The sequence below is a fragment of the Zosterops lateralis genome (assembly GCF_965231275.1).
Source record: "Zosterops lateralis genome assembly, chromosome: 2".
Lineage (NCBI taxonomy): Eukaryota > Metazoa > Chordata > Aves > Passeriformes > Zosteropidae > Zosterops > Zosterops lateralis.
The window spans coordinates 104,357,274-104,369,642 of NC_139763.1; the positions used below are offsets into that span (position 1 = coordinate 104,357,274).

The 12,369-nt window shown below is 39.8% G+C and overlaps 1 protein-coding gene across 1 annotated transcript in view; it reads left to right on the forward strand.

Annotated features, from left to right (window-relative positions):
- Positions 1 to 12,369, forward strand: part of ZNF654 (zinc finger protein 654) — a 30,351-nt gene continuing 17,982 nt past the window's right edge. Inside the window, exons 1-3 of the mRNA XM_083855918.1 lie at positions 1 to 159; positions 8,876 to 9,021; positions 11,990 to 12,071. Coding sequence (XP_083712044.1) covers positions 28 to 159; positions 8,876 to 9,021; positions 11,990 to 12,071 — 360 coding nt within the window. The 5' untranslated portion in view covers positions 1 to 27. The remainder of the gene's footprint in view (positions 160 to 8,875; positions 9,022 to 11,989; positions 12,072 to 12,369) is intronic.

Genomic DNA, 12,369 nt, shown 5'->3' on the forward strand with positions numbered 1-12,369 from the left:
CGGTACGCGCGGGGCGGCGGGGCCGCCATGGCGGAAGACGAGAGCGACCAGGAGTCGGAGCGGCTCAGCGAGGAGCTGGAGGCGCTGGCCGCGCCGGGGCTCCCGGCCGGGCTGCCCGCTCTCCTCCGCAGCCAGTACTACTGCCACCGCTTCTGCCAGGTGAGCGCCGCGCCGGGGGCAGCGCCGGGGGCAGCGGCGGAGGAGCCGGGCCGGGCCGGGCCAGGAGGAGCGGGGCGCCGCCCGGGGTAGCTGGGGCCGGGCCGAGCAGGGAGGCTCCCGGCGGGGAGGGGAGGGAGGGAGGGAAAGGGAAGGGACGGGAAGGCGGCTCCCGGCGCGGGGCCGGAGCGGGAGCGGGCAGGGAGGGCCGGGGGCGGCCGCGGGGACACGCGTGGAGCTGCCGGTGCTGCGGGCAGAGCCGTCCCGGGGGCCCCGCCTGCCCGGCCCAGGGAGGCAGAGAGAGGCGAGAAGGGCCTCGGGAGCAGCTCTCGCCTCGCTGGCCGGATTAGACCGGGGTGTTTTATCATTTTTAGGGTTTTGTCCTTTGAAAAGCAGCGTTTTCTTGGTGCGGGCCCGAAATCCTTGTGCTCCTCGCGAGCCCTTTAGGTGTGCCCTGCAAAGTAACAAGCACCAACAGGTTGCTTCTCCTGGTCGCTTTCACCAGCAGGTGTGGATGGAACATCAGTTGCTCTGGTGTATTCCAGCCACGCCACTTTCTGCTTCTCCAAACACAGCCCAGAGGTCACTTTATATGGAATTGCTTCATTTTATCAACTTTCTGGCTTACCTCACCACTACGGTTGTCTTCTGCTATCTGAAGAAATGTGCTGCCATGTTGTCACTTTGTTCCTGTTTCATCGTTCAGTGAAACATCCTGTTTGAAATATTATTTGCTGTTCTGTGTGCTTACAATCATCTCGGGGGACATTCTACTCACTAAATCCGTAGGTTGCTTTTTGGGACTCTTGATCCATTCGTATTTTTTTCTTTTTCATGATCTCTCAAAAAATTGCAGAGCCAGTAAAAGGAGAAGCAACTGTTTTTGAAAGTCTGGCATTTTCTACAACTGTAAGGAATGACAACCATATTTGATTATGTTGGCTGCTTGGAAAGACATTTACTTTTGCTCAATGCTGAGGATTTTATCTTAAATTTTTCTCCCTGTGCTTACTGTATGTTGAATTTATTGTGTTGAGGAAGTGCAGACAAGGTGGTAACTCCATGTACTAATGTCAGTCCCAGGGAAAGGTATGGGTTAGTAGGAAACAGAAGAGGACAAGAGAAGGGGAAGAGTTTTCCTGTGGAATAGTTGTATCACAAGTATTTTATGTGTTAGATCTCTAGTGTTGACTTCTCCTGCAGGGCTTTTTTTGTGTTGGGAGATTGCCAAACCCTCTCCCCTACTTTGAGTTGATGAACTCTCCAGAAAAGCAGCCAGTGCTTTCTGAGTAAAGAGCTCTGCTCCTTTTCTCTTGAACTTCCGTTTTAACAATGCACAGTTTAAATAATCCTGATGAGAGTAAGTTAATATATTAACAGTTTGTCCCCAGGGTTTCTTTTTTTCTTCTTGTTTTGTGTAAATTTGGCCTGGTGTGAGCAGCAGTCATATGCCCACTCAAGGTAATCAGTGTTTTGTTTAACCGTGTTTTTTAGTAATGGGTTTTTCTACTGATTTAACTACACAAACACAAGATCCTAAGGGGTGTGCTGGTGTGAAAAGCCTGTAGCTGTGTGACATTTATGGATTGGTAACAAATGAAGTTGTATGTGCTCCACATGAGCTTCTTTTCCCTCATGGGACTGACACTGTGTAATTACATGTGTAATTTATGTTTATACTTTTCTATCCAGATCTTCTGAAGGATAGATTTGGCTGCTGTGCAGACTGAGCCCTTCCACCTCACTCCACTTTGCACTGAAAACACAGTTTTGCTTGTCTTAACACTCATTTAGCCCTTCTGAATGTCCCAGTTTGCCTCCTGTGCTCCTGGTTTTGCGTTGGAAGTGGAAGAGCAGTTGTAGAAATAGTTGCTTAGTGATGGTGCAGTGAGTTTGGACTCCCCAAAAGAAACATTGTTATTTTCAGAATAACAACCTATCAAAACGCCTGGCTGTGCTTCAGACATGGTGCTGAAGCTTGCTGTCACCTGTAAATAGTGTTGTTTAGATGGCTTGTAGTTAAACTGATGAAGTCTGTGAGCATCTTTCAATAAGAACTACAGGAGAAATGAAGCAAGGTGTAAATAAAGCCTTTTTCAGTCTGTAGATTTGTTTCTGTGCTCAGAAAATCCCACTGATCTTTAAGAGACTGGCTTATAGCTTGAAATGCACTGGTGTACACATTTTTCATCCTTGAATAATGTTAGAAAGGTAACAAAGCTGCTATAAACAGCCAGATTCAGTTCTCTTGAGGCCTGGAGTATTGTAGCTCAACTTCACTTTTGGATCGAGTAAGTACCAGTTAAAAAAGATGAGATGTCAGGATTATGAGAGCATTTTCCATAAATTTGTGGGTAATCACAGTTTAGTGATACGAGATGCAGTTGGAATGTGGCATCTTGAAGCCCATTTGTAATTTTGGGATCTGTGTCTTGTAGGTGTTTGTGGTCATGGAGAGTCGTTACAGCCTGAATCCTTCAAGGCAAAATGGAATAAAACACTTTTTTGGAATGTTATTTGAGATTAATGACATGGGCAACGCACGGCTTTCTGTGGCTGAAAGGGAAAAAAGACAGTTGGAAGATGAGTCAAGTGCCCAGCTTATGCATCTCACCAGCTGTTTCTGTGTTACTTTCTACAGTTTGCTGATGTGGCTTTTCTTCTTATTTGTGGAGTTCCAAACCCACTTGGATGTTGGGAAAAGCAAATCTGCTGTTCCCAGCTTTGGCAGGCAAAAGAGCAGTGCATCTGTAACTACTTTGTAAGTTAAAGACATTTGCAAGGTGGCACCGAGAAGAAACTCCCTCAGCCTAAATATTTGGAGGAGTTTCAGTGTTTGTACACAGAATTTCTTTCATGAGGTTTCTCAGGAACTGTAGCCATTGAGAGGTCCTCATGAGACTGAAATACAAATGGTGAAGGGCAGGGATGGTGCCTTTTTTGGTATGACAGTTAAAGGGAATACTTTTGTAGTTGGAAGGATGAATTTCCGATTTTACTTAGCTTAAAAACAAACTTAAATGGCAAGCTGGAAAATGGACGTAGCTTCCTTCATTGCACTGGAAGTGGGTACAGTTTTATTAACTGGGAAAAGAAATTAATTTCTTTTTTGAGATATTTTCTCATAACCTTAAATAGTATCGAAATATTGCAAGTTGCTTCCAGCATTTCTGTACTTGTCCTCAGGGCTGCCAAACTGTACTAGATGTTGTTTTCTGTTGTTGGTACTGACTGGAATAAACACCAGGTGAGTTCATCTCAAGTAACAAGGTGATGCTGTGAGGGGTAAACACTCCTTGATCTGTTCTTCCTGTGGCATCAGCTTACAGTCTTCCAGGGTGATCCCACTCCTGAAAGAAAGGTTACCTCCTTTGCTTACGTTAATTGGTGGAAAAACAATTCTTGGGCTTATAAAAAGGTTAAGTAGTAAAATATAGTAACACACCAGAGAAGATAGTGTTTCCTGGATTTATTTTAGCAGGCAAAAAAAGGCAGGGAGGGGTGTGTGACTCAAATGTTTGTCTTGCTTTGTGGTGATTGAAGTAAAATAATATACAACTGTAGATGTTTGTTCTTCTGACTTTGGGTTAATATCATGTCACATCTTTTGGCCTCAATTTGCAAGTATTTGCTTTTGTCAATTACTCTGGACTTCAGATCAATAGTGGTTGTTTTTATATTTAGAAACAAACAAACAAAACCAAAACAACTGAAAGAAAACCTCCCCAAACCTTTAGGTTATGCCAGACCTTTATTTTATCAAATTCTGGACCTTTGGGATCCAGATTTGATCTACATACTCCATTTTAAGGCTCAGCTACACAAGTCTTGCTCACATGAATACTAGGAGTGAAAAGTGATTTCTTTAACATCCTTGAAGCCTATTTCTCTGAAAAGGCAGAATCTGTAATTTTTCACCACCTATTTGCTCGTGTAATAATTTGTGGTGTTGATGTTTTGGGGTTTTTGTACCTTCCTGGACAAATATGCTTTATCCTTGTTAATGGCTCAAATTTTAAGAGCACCATTCTAAGTTGCATTTGACTTTTTCATGTTTTTGAATATTGATACTGCTTGTTACATGAAAGCTTGCAAAGGGCCAATCATACATTCCAGTAATTAATTTTCAGAGTACCACAGCTACTTGAAACAATTTAAATTTAAAAATTAACACGTCGTGGTGTTTTTTTCTTGTGGGACTGGTGGAAACCAGCGTGTTCAGTTTATTTATTGGTAGTTTAGTGTTGTCTGCTTGAGATTCAAGTGAATTCATGTTTAAAAGGGAGTCCTTGTGAAATAGATGTGACAAACCCACGTGGTGTTCATTGCCAAGTTGGATGCCCAGGTGAGCTTCCAATTGTGGTGAGGATTTACCTGTGTGTGCAGAAGGGTCCTGGGTTAGGTGTTGTCACTCCTTCCTCTGACACTTGATGGGAAAACTGATAAGGGTCTCTCATGCCAAACTGAGCTGCGATGGGTGAAGTGCACTTGGCTGCTCTGTCAGTTCAGGAGAATTCACAATAGCAGTTGATACGCAGCCTCTTTATCTGAGGATTGACTCCTCCAGGCTTCCAGTCTTCAGTGCTCTTGTCATTAACATCATAAAATCTTTTCTTATTCACATACTCTGGGTGGTTCTCATCAGCTTTTGTGCCTGCTGGCCTTTTAGCTGTACCCTGGGAAATGAGCATTATGTTTTACAAGTGAGATTAAGGAGTTACTATGTTCCAAAAGAAACATTTGTGCAACACATTGTGGACTTTTCTTCATCTTGAAAGTAACATCTTTTTACTTCTCTGAAACTTTCCTCTTTGACACTTTCAAACTTCCTGGTATTGCTACTTCTCCAGGTTTTAATGCCTTTTTATTAAGTGTAGATTTTGTATGGAAACAAGCTCGTGATTTTCCTTGGAAAAATGTATCAGGATTATAATTTGGAAAGAAGTAGCAGGTTTTTATAACTAAAGGAAGGATCTCCATTGAGAGATGCCTGTGTCTGTTTGATACAGGCTTTGCTGCATGGGCTTGTTCAAGTTAGAGGAGGCAACACTTCGTGCAGGAGGTAACACAAAAATCCAAAAGTTATGTCCTTTTGTTTAGATGAAGTGAGGAAATAATTGCAATTCTTCACTGATACACCTAATAAATTGTGTTTACTTGTTACCAGTGATGGAGATGTGAGTATTTGTGCGTTCACAAGATGGGCAGTTCTCACTTTGATATGTGAGCAAAACAATTCCTTTTGTGAGTTGACCTTCGTTTGGGGGATAAGGTACTAATCAAAAGATGAGGAGGAATCTTTCTACTTTTCTGTATATATATTTATCTCTCAGCCATAAATCAGACATAGGAACACTTACTACAGTGCTCTAATCAGCCCCAAATGCTTTTTTTAGAATTAGTGTATAGTTTTCACTGTTGAGCAAGTGACAGACTATAAACATACATGACTTTTTGGCTTGCTAACTGTAGTGGGCAAATGGTGCCTGGTCCTGGGAATAGTTCTTGCCTCAAGGAGGCTGAGGAGATGGATGAGATTTTGGTGATTTAGAGTAGGGGGGAAGCATTAGCTTTAAGGGTAGAAACTTGTCTCGTAGGATGCCTCATTCTGTTGCTGGGTGATGTGTTTTCTTTTGCCAGAAGTGTGATTGTTTGGTTACTCCTTATGTAATATTCACATGTGAATTGCAGCCACTGCTTACATATTTTAGTATAAAGCCATTTTAAGATTTTATGTTTTAAGCAATATTTCATATTACCCTAAAATCATAAGGCTTTTCCTACTCTCTATTTGGATGGTAAAATCTTTATTTGTAGAGACATGGTTGGCTTTGTTTGTATATAGAAACAAAACAAAATGCTCTTCCTCCACTGAACAGGTTCAAAAGACAGTTAAAAAGCTGTGATTATTTCTTGTGATGTTTCCAGGAAGAGTAGATGTAGTATTACTCAAGTTCTAGAGCTGAACTTTGGTATCTGAGCTGCTCTGGTATTTCTGCTGATCAGGCAACCGTGGTAGGTGTTGCTTTTAATGATGGCTTTTAATTTTCAGGAAAGCTTGGTTTTTCTAAGCTTGCCCTTTTTGGAGTTGTCCTCTTGTGTGACAACCCTTACGTATGTTTATTATAATGAATGTTTATTATATGTTTATTATAATGAATGGCAGCCATTATACTTGCCAAGAAGCTTTCTGTGTCTGAAAACTCTAAAGAGAAAAATTCACAGAATTGCTGTGGTTTTAATCCTGTGGTGACTTTACTGTTAAATCTCACAAGAAGCTATGAGAGTAACTTTGTTTGAAATCCTAGAAATGAAAAACTTTTCAAATTAGTGGGATTTGTATTTTCTTTTTTTGTTGTGTGGAGGAATAGGAAAAGCTGTAGCAACTTCTGGCCTAGCACTGCATAAAACATTTGGGGTTTTTGTCTTGTGTATTTGCAAATCTAATTATTTGCAATGCTGTTTCTCTTAAGTCTTTGAAATATAGCCACTTTATATGTGCATATTTAATCACTTAAAATATTATGTGATAAAATAATACTAATAACTTAAAATATATGTGTATAATTAATCAGTTAAAATGTAATATTCCAAGAAAAGCTGCTGTTTCACTAGTCCAGGTTTTTAATTACTATCTTGTTGTTTTGGGGGTTAGCTGCCTTAGCTGTGTGCTCAGAAATTTTTGATGAGTCTGGTCTTGATTTTGTTTCAATGGGACACATCTGAGTCTTGGATTTTCTCTGAATTATTAAAACCTGTTAAAGGAGGGGAAGTACTGTATTGGTGTGGGAGAAGGTGGAGCTGAATGGGGAGTTTGGTGTCAGGGAGGTGCTTCCCTCTTTCATTACCTTTTTCTGCTCTGAATGAGAGAGGGAAAGCAAAAAGGCCCAGTCTCTTCAGGGTTGTGAGCAATGGCAGGTACACACAGACTGGGGGGTGATGGTGCTTTAAGGATACTAAAAATTGCACCCTAACTGAGACTTTGAAACCAACCATTGCAGAAAGTCACATAAAAAAAGGTTGCTTCCCTTCTAGTTTTCTCTCCTGTGAATTAGACAAGGAACAGGCCACTGTGCTTTGGCAATGTCATGCTCTTTTTTTTTTTTTTTTTTTTTTTTTTTTTTTTTTTTTTTTGTCTGACTTCATTATATTGAAATTAGTGTGCCTGTTCCAAATGTGCTGATAAACTTTAACTTATGTTCTGCTTTGCAGTCCTGTTTCAAATCATGGCATCTTGAGTATTTTGCACAAAAAAAAGAGCTTGGTTTCTATTACAGAAAAAGTTACTCCATGAGACTACTTAAAAACACATTGAAGTATACAGTATTCCCTGCCCCTCCTTCTGTATAGAATGTGTGTGAAGTGTGGTTTGGAATTTATTTTATACTTAGTTTAGCTTTTTGTCCGCACACTCTCCACACCCCCATCTTTTCCTGATTGTTGTAAGTCTTCTGAGAATCGACCAGTTAGACTTCTTTCCCTGCAACTGATGATTTCATGGTTTCAGGTTATCTACATTGAGGAAAAAGTTTGCTATTCCTGTTTTTCCTGAACAGTTTGGGCTGGGGGGACTGTTGCTGTGAATCTGTTTTGGTATATTTGAGTTGCAGACCAGCTGCCAGGTCAAGGTGGTGTTGCTGTTGTGTTCCTTTCTCTGCTGACTCTGGTGTTTATGTGGCAGAGGAGCTGGTGCAGACTGGGACTGGTGGCGTTTTTTGGGGAGGGGATGTTCCCTGCCCATTAATTTCCAATAGAGCTTACACTGTGTACAGGTGAGTGCTGGAGGTGCAATGAGGGCTCTGCAGTAGGACACAAAATGTTGTTTTGTTGCTTGAAATCATTTATGAACACATCTGTACTGTGCCCATCAGGTGCAAGCATTGTGAAACATCCTGGTGGGAGGTGATGCTTTATTTCCACCTTTGTTTGACCTTTTGGAGGCTCACACCTCTAAAGGATGTTTTCTTTCTGTCTACTTTGTTTTTCTAAGGCTTTTGTGGTTTTCTATAAAAGGAACTTGGCTAAAACTATTTCAGGGAACTTTTAATAGATCTGTGGGGCAGGGCTATCTTATGAAATGTTTAGTCTTCTTAAGAGGAAGAGTATTTATCTACAAGTCTGCTAAGTCTTCTTCAGTTGACCTAGATTATTGCTGCATTGAGCCAAGTTTTTCAAACTAATTATTAAAATGAGTTTGGAAAATTTAGAATCTACATATAAAGTATGAATCCATCTCAGCTGCTTAGATTGCTTTAGATTCATCCTATGTCTAAATAAAGCCAAATTTACTCATTAGATCAGATAAGGAAGAGTGGAATGTTTGTGACTCAGCTGACATAAAGGCTGGAAGAGTGCAGGTTACTCTTTCCCCTCTTGGAAAGGTTTTAGACTAGAACGTCTGGATGTTGTTACAGGCCCTCTAATTTGCATCCCCTTGCAAAATAAAAACTTTTGTTTAAATGCAGAGTGCAATGTCTACTGTGGTACAGCATAGGAAGAAAGTATTTCCTGTCTTATCCTCTGAGAAGAATAGCTGAAGGTCCCTTGTGACGCTCCTTTCATGATATAGATCCAGATATAAGCCAGAAAACAGTCGAATTTTTAGGTTACAAACTCTGCTCCTGAGGGGAGCTAAAGCAGGTACAGCGTTAACAGCTTCCTCTTTCTGCCCAAGGAGAGTGTCTTGGATAATAACCCATGTTTCCATGTTTTTCCCTAGGTTGTGGAAGACTATGCTGGGAGATGGCAGGTGCCCTTGCCTCAGCTGCAGGTGCTGCAGACGGCGCTGTGCTGCTTCACCTCTGCCTGCGTGTCCTTCCCGGCCGAATGTGAGCACGTGCAGTATGTGCTGAGCAGCCTTGCTCTGTGAGTACTTCTTCATTTTTATTATTCCTTCTTTACAACAGCACAGCAAAGGGCTTTCAGATCCTCAGAGCTCCCAAGAGGGGCTTTACAGGTGGTGTGGCTACACAGAACCAAGAAGTTATTTTAGTTTCATCTTTTTTGTATCTTTGTTAAATATTCCAGTTGGCTGTGGCTGTTTTGTCATAAGGGATGTCTGGCAAAATGAATAATCTAAGAAATAAATGATCATCATAACCTTATTTTGGAGTATTTGAAGACCAGCCTTTGCCAGTAGATAATTCTAAATCATTTATCTCAAATTTTTCCTTCTGTACTTCTAGTGATGTAATAAGCTAAGTACTTCTTAGGATAAATTTCTTAAGAAAGAAATCAGTTACTTTAAAATTGTGTGGATTTTTATGTTTGAGTCATCAAAATGCTTGTGAGAATTACTTGTCATTCTGTTAACTGACCCAGAGTCACATTCAGCTTCAATAATTGCAGGAGGTTGTGTCATAAATTTTGCTCCAATTTCAATTTTCTTGATGCATTGGTCATTTTCTCACATGAGGACTAGAAGTGTCAGGGTAGTAGGTACATAAGGAAAAATAAATGCTGTCTTGAAATGTTGGTGAAGCTTCACTGTGGACATTTCCTGTTTTGTGTGTGTGAAACTATTTGACAGAGGACTATTTATGGCATCATAAGACCACAGTTTTCAAAGCTACATCAAAACATGGTGACATCTGTTGCTGTGGGTTTTTTAACTAGTTTTAAGGAAAAAAACCTCAAAGTTCAAACCATGTTTATATGTACTTTTAAATGGCAAAGCTTGGGAGGTAAAAAGGTGGAAATTCAGGTATTTTTTGGTAATTGAGATAATTGAGAAGTAAATTGGTCACTGAGTTCCTGTCACCCTTGTCTATTTGGATTTTTGAGACTGGGTTTACTCCATGAGATTTGCTTCCATTCCAGGATGTCAGATTATTTATTCTTCTGCCTGGCTGGCACAGTTTTGCATGTGATGTGATATAAAGGGATCCCAGGGCTTAGTAGCTGCAGTTACCTGGGCAACCTGGCTCGAATCTCTTTTGAAAATTCAGTGCATATTAGATCTTAGTTCTTGGAGAGCAAAACTCTGCCTGACTGTATTGTCATCTTTGAGTAAGATTGCCTTGGTAACCAGACAATAAACTCTTAACAGGAGCAACTGCTTTATTTCCTATACTTAATAATCTTCTTGCTATTCCTATCAAATGAAGCAGCATCTGCATTAATATCAAGGGGTTTTATAATGGTGCCACACTGATGATTTTAGGCAATCTTCTAATGCCAAAGCAATGATGTGATCAATCTAGATGGCTCTAAATGTGGGTATGCAGTGCTGCAGACAGTTTTGAGATAAACAAAGTTGGAACTGACTGTAGTAATTTTAACTGGAGACTGGTGATGAGGAAATAAAAAATATTATGATGGGTTCCTTTATTAGACTGTGAGCAGGTGCATTGATAAAGCAGAAAATCATAGTTTACACTTGTTCACTGTTGATTTCCAGATTTTATTTTTTTTTTGCAAGATCCTATTCTTTTTAAATCAGTCAAAGCAAATTTAAATGCAGGCATGCATGCATCACTTGCTCTAACTAGTTTTGTCTTATTATTTAAGTTCCAGTTTGGTTGCTTGCCAGATGACTCATGGCTGACCTTTCCTGAGAGTCAAGTATCCTGCAAAATTTTGTTTAACATGAAATGAGATAATGTTTTTTCAGAACCAAGTACTTATTTGGGTAGGGATTGTTTTTCCATTGCATATTTGAATTGAGATTCAAAGACCTAGCCTTGGGAGAAATTCTGTCACTGAACGTAATAAGTTTGTATCTATTTCTCTAAGCCTGTTTTTGGCATAGTTAAACATTGGTTAGAAAAAAAAAAAAACTTCAGCATAATCTATTGGAAATCTAATTTTATGGTACTTTTCTATTATTCCTATAGAAACTTAAATTTGTCTGTGAGTATTAAGACTTTTTTAATGCATTGTATTCCTTAAAGTGTTCCTGAGGAGGAAAAAAAAGCCTTTAATTTGCACAATAGTTTTTGAAGTCCTGCTTGTCCCTCTGAGAGTCAAGAATCTGCTGCTCTTGACTTTCTCAATCAGCAATTGCAGCTCATTAGTGCAATGCCTGCCTGGTACTTTTTCCAAGTAGAAATGAAATTTCTCAGAATCTTCAGGCAGAGCAGTAACAGTTGCACTGCAGATCCAGGAGCTCCTCTGACTGCCAAGTTTTTAATTGAATTGACTCAACTGCATTGTCTGGAAGGAGGCTTTTATAAATGAAAACCTGAATTGAAAAGAGATCTGGAAAACTGCTTTTTACCAACCTCTCTGATTCTGGAACAGGACTTAAAAGAAATAAAATGCTTGATCAGTATTTGAAGATGATAAAAACCATGGAGGCCACCAATCAGTTTGAATCTAAGCAGCTGTTGAAGGTGTTAGTCCTTTCTTCACCCATTTATGCCACCTCTTTTTAGGGTAACACTTGTGAATTCATCTTGCTGGACAGAGACCTGATCTGCCTAAAAAACTTGGTGGTGGTAAAATTCAAGTTGTATGAATTTGTATGCCACACAGAAGGTGAACGTAGTTTTGTTTGCATATTTGCACAAAAACTGTCCCTTTCTAAACAACCTTCAAAAGCTTTTTTTTTTAAAGATAAAATAATTAATACATTTAAAGCAACGTCTTCATGGAGAGACTTCAGTTATGGCAAGACAGCTGAAATGAAATAAAGTGTGTTTGTAGAAAGCACTTGAAAACATGAATTGTTTGGCCACTGTAAAACCTTTGAGTGATTCCACATGGACACAAGTCTAGAATTCACAGAATTCCTAATTTTGGTTTGAGTGCTGTGAAAAGTAAGAGACTTAAAGTAGTTTCATTTTTTGAATCAGTGTTTTTAGTTTGATGTGTCACTGTTTCTGTTTTTTAGGAGTTTTTTTGAATTGCTGCTGTTCTTTGGAAAGGATGAGTTCTATGAAGATCCTTTGAAAGATATTTTAGGTTCAATCCAGGTAGTGTTGCCTACTTTCATATAAACTTTTAATACTGTTTCAGTACATGTAAAGGCAGTTTTTGTGAATATATGACCTGAAGGAAACGTGCCATTATAGTGAAAGAAACTCTGCTTGTTTATGTCTATTTAGAGCTTAATGTTATTCTGTTCATGACATAAAATCTCATGTTTTCCCTCTGGTTTTAAACAGTAAATTTCAAACTGAAGCTTCATCTTAATGAAGTCTTCAAGTCAGCATAAACATGGAGAGTTTAAATTGTTCTGTCCTTGGGTAGATTGGGACAGAGTTTTCTATG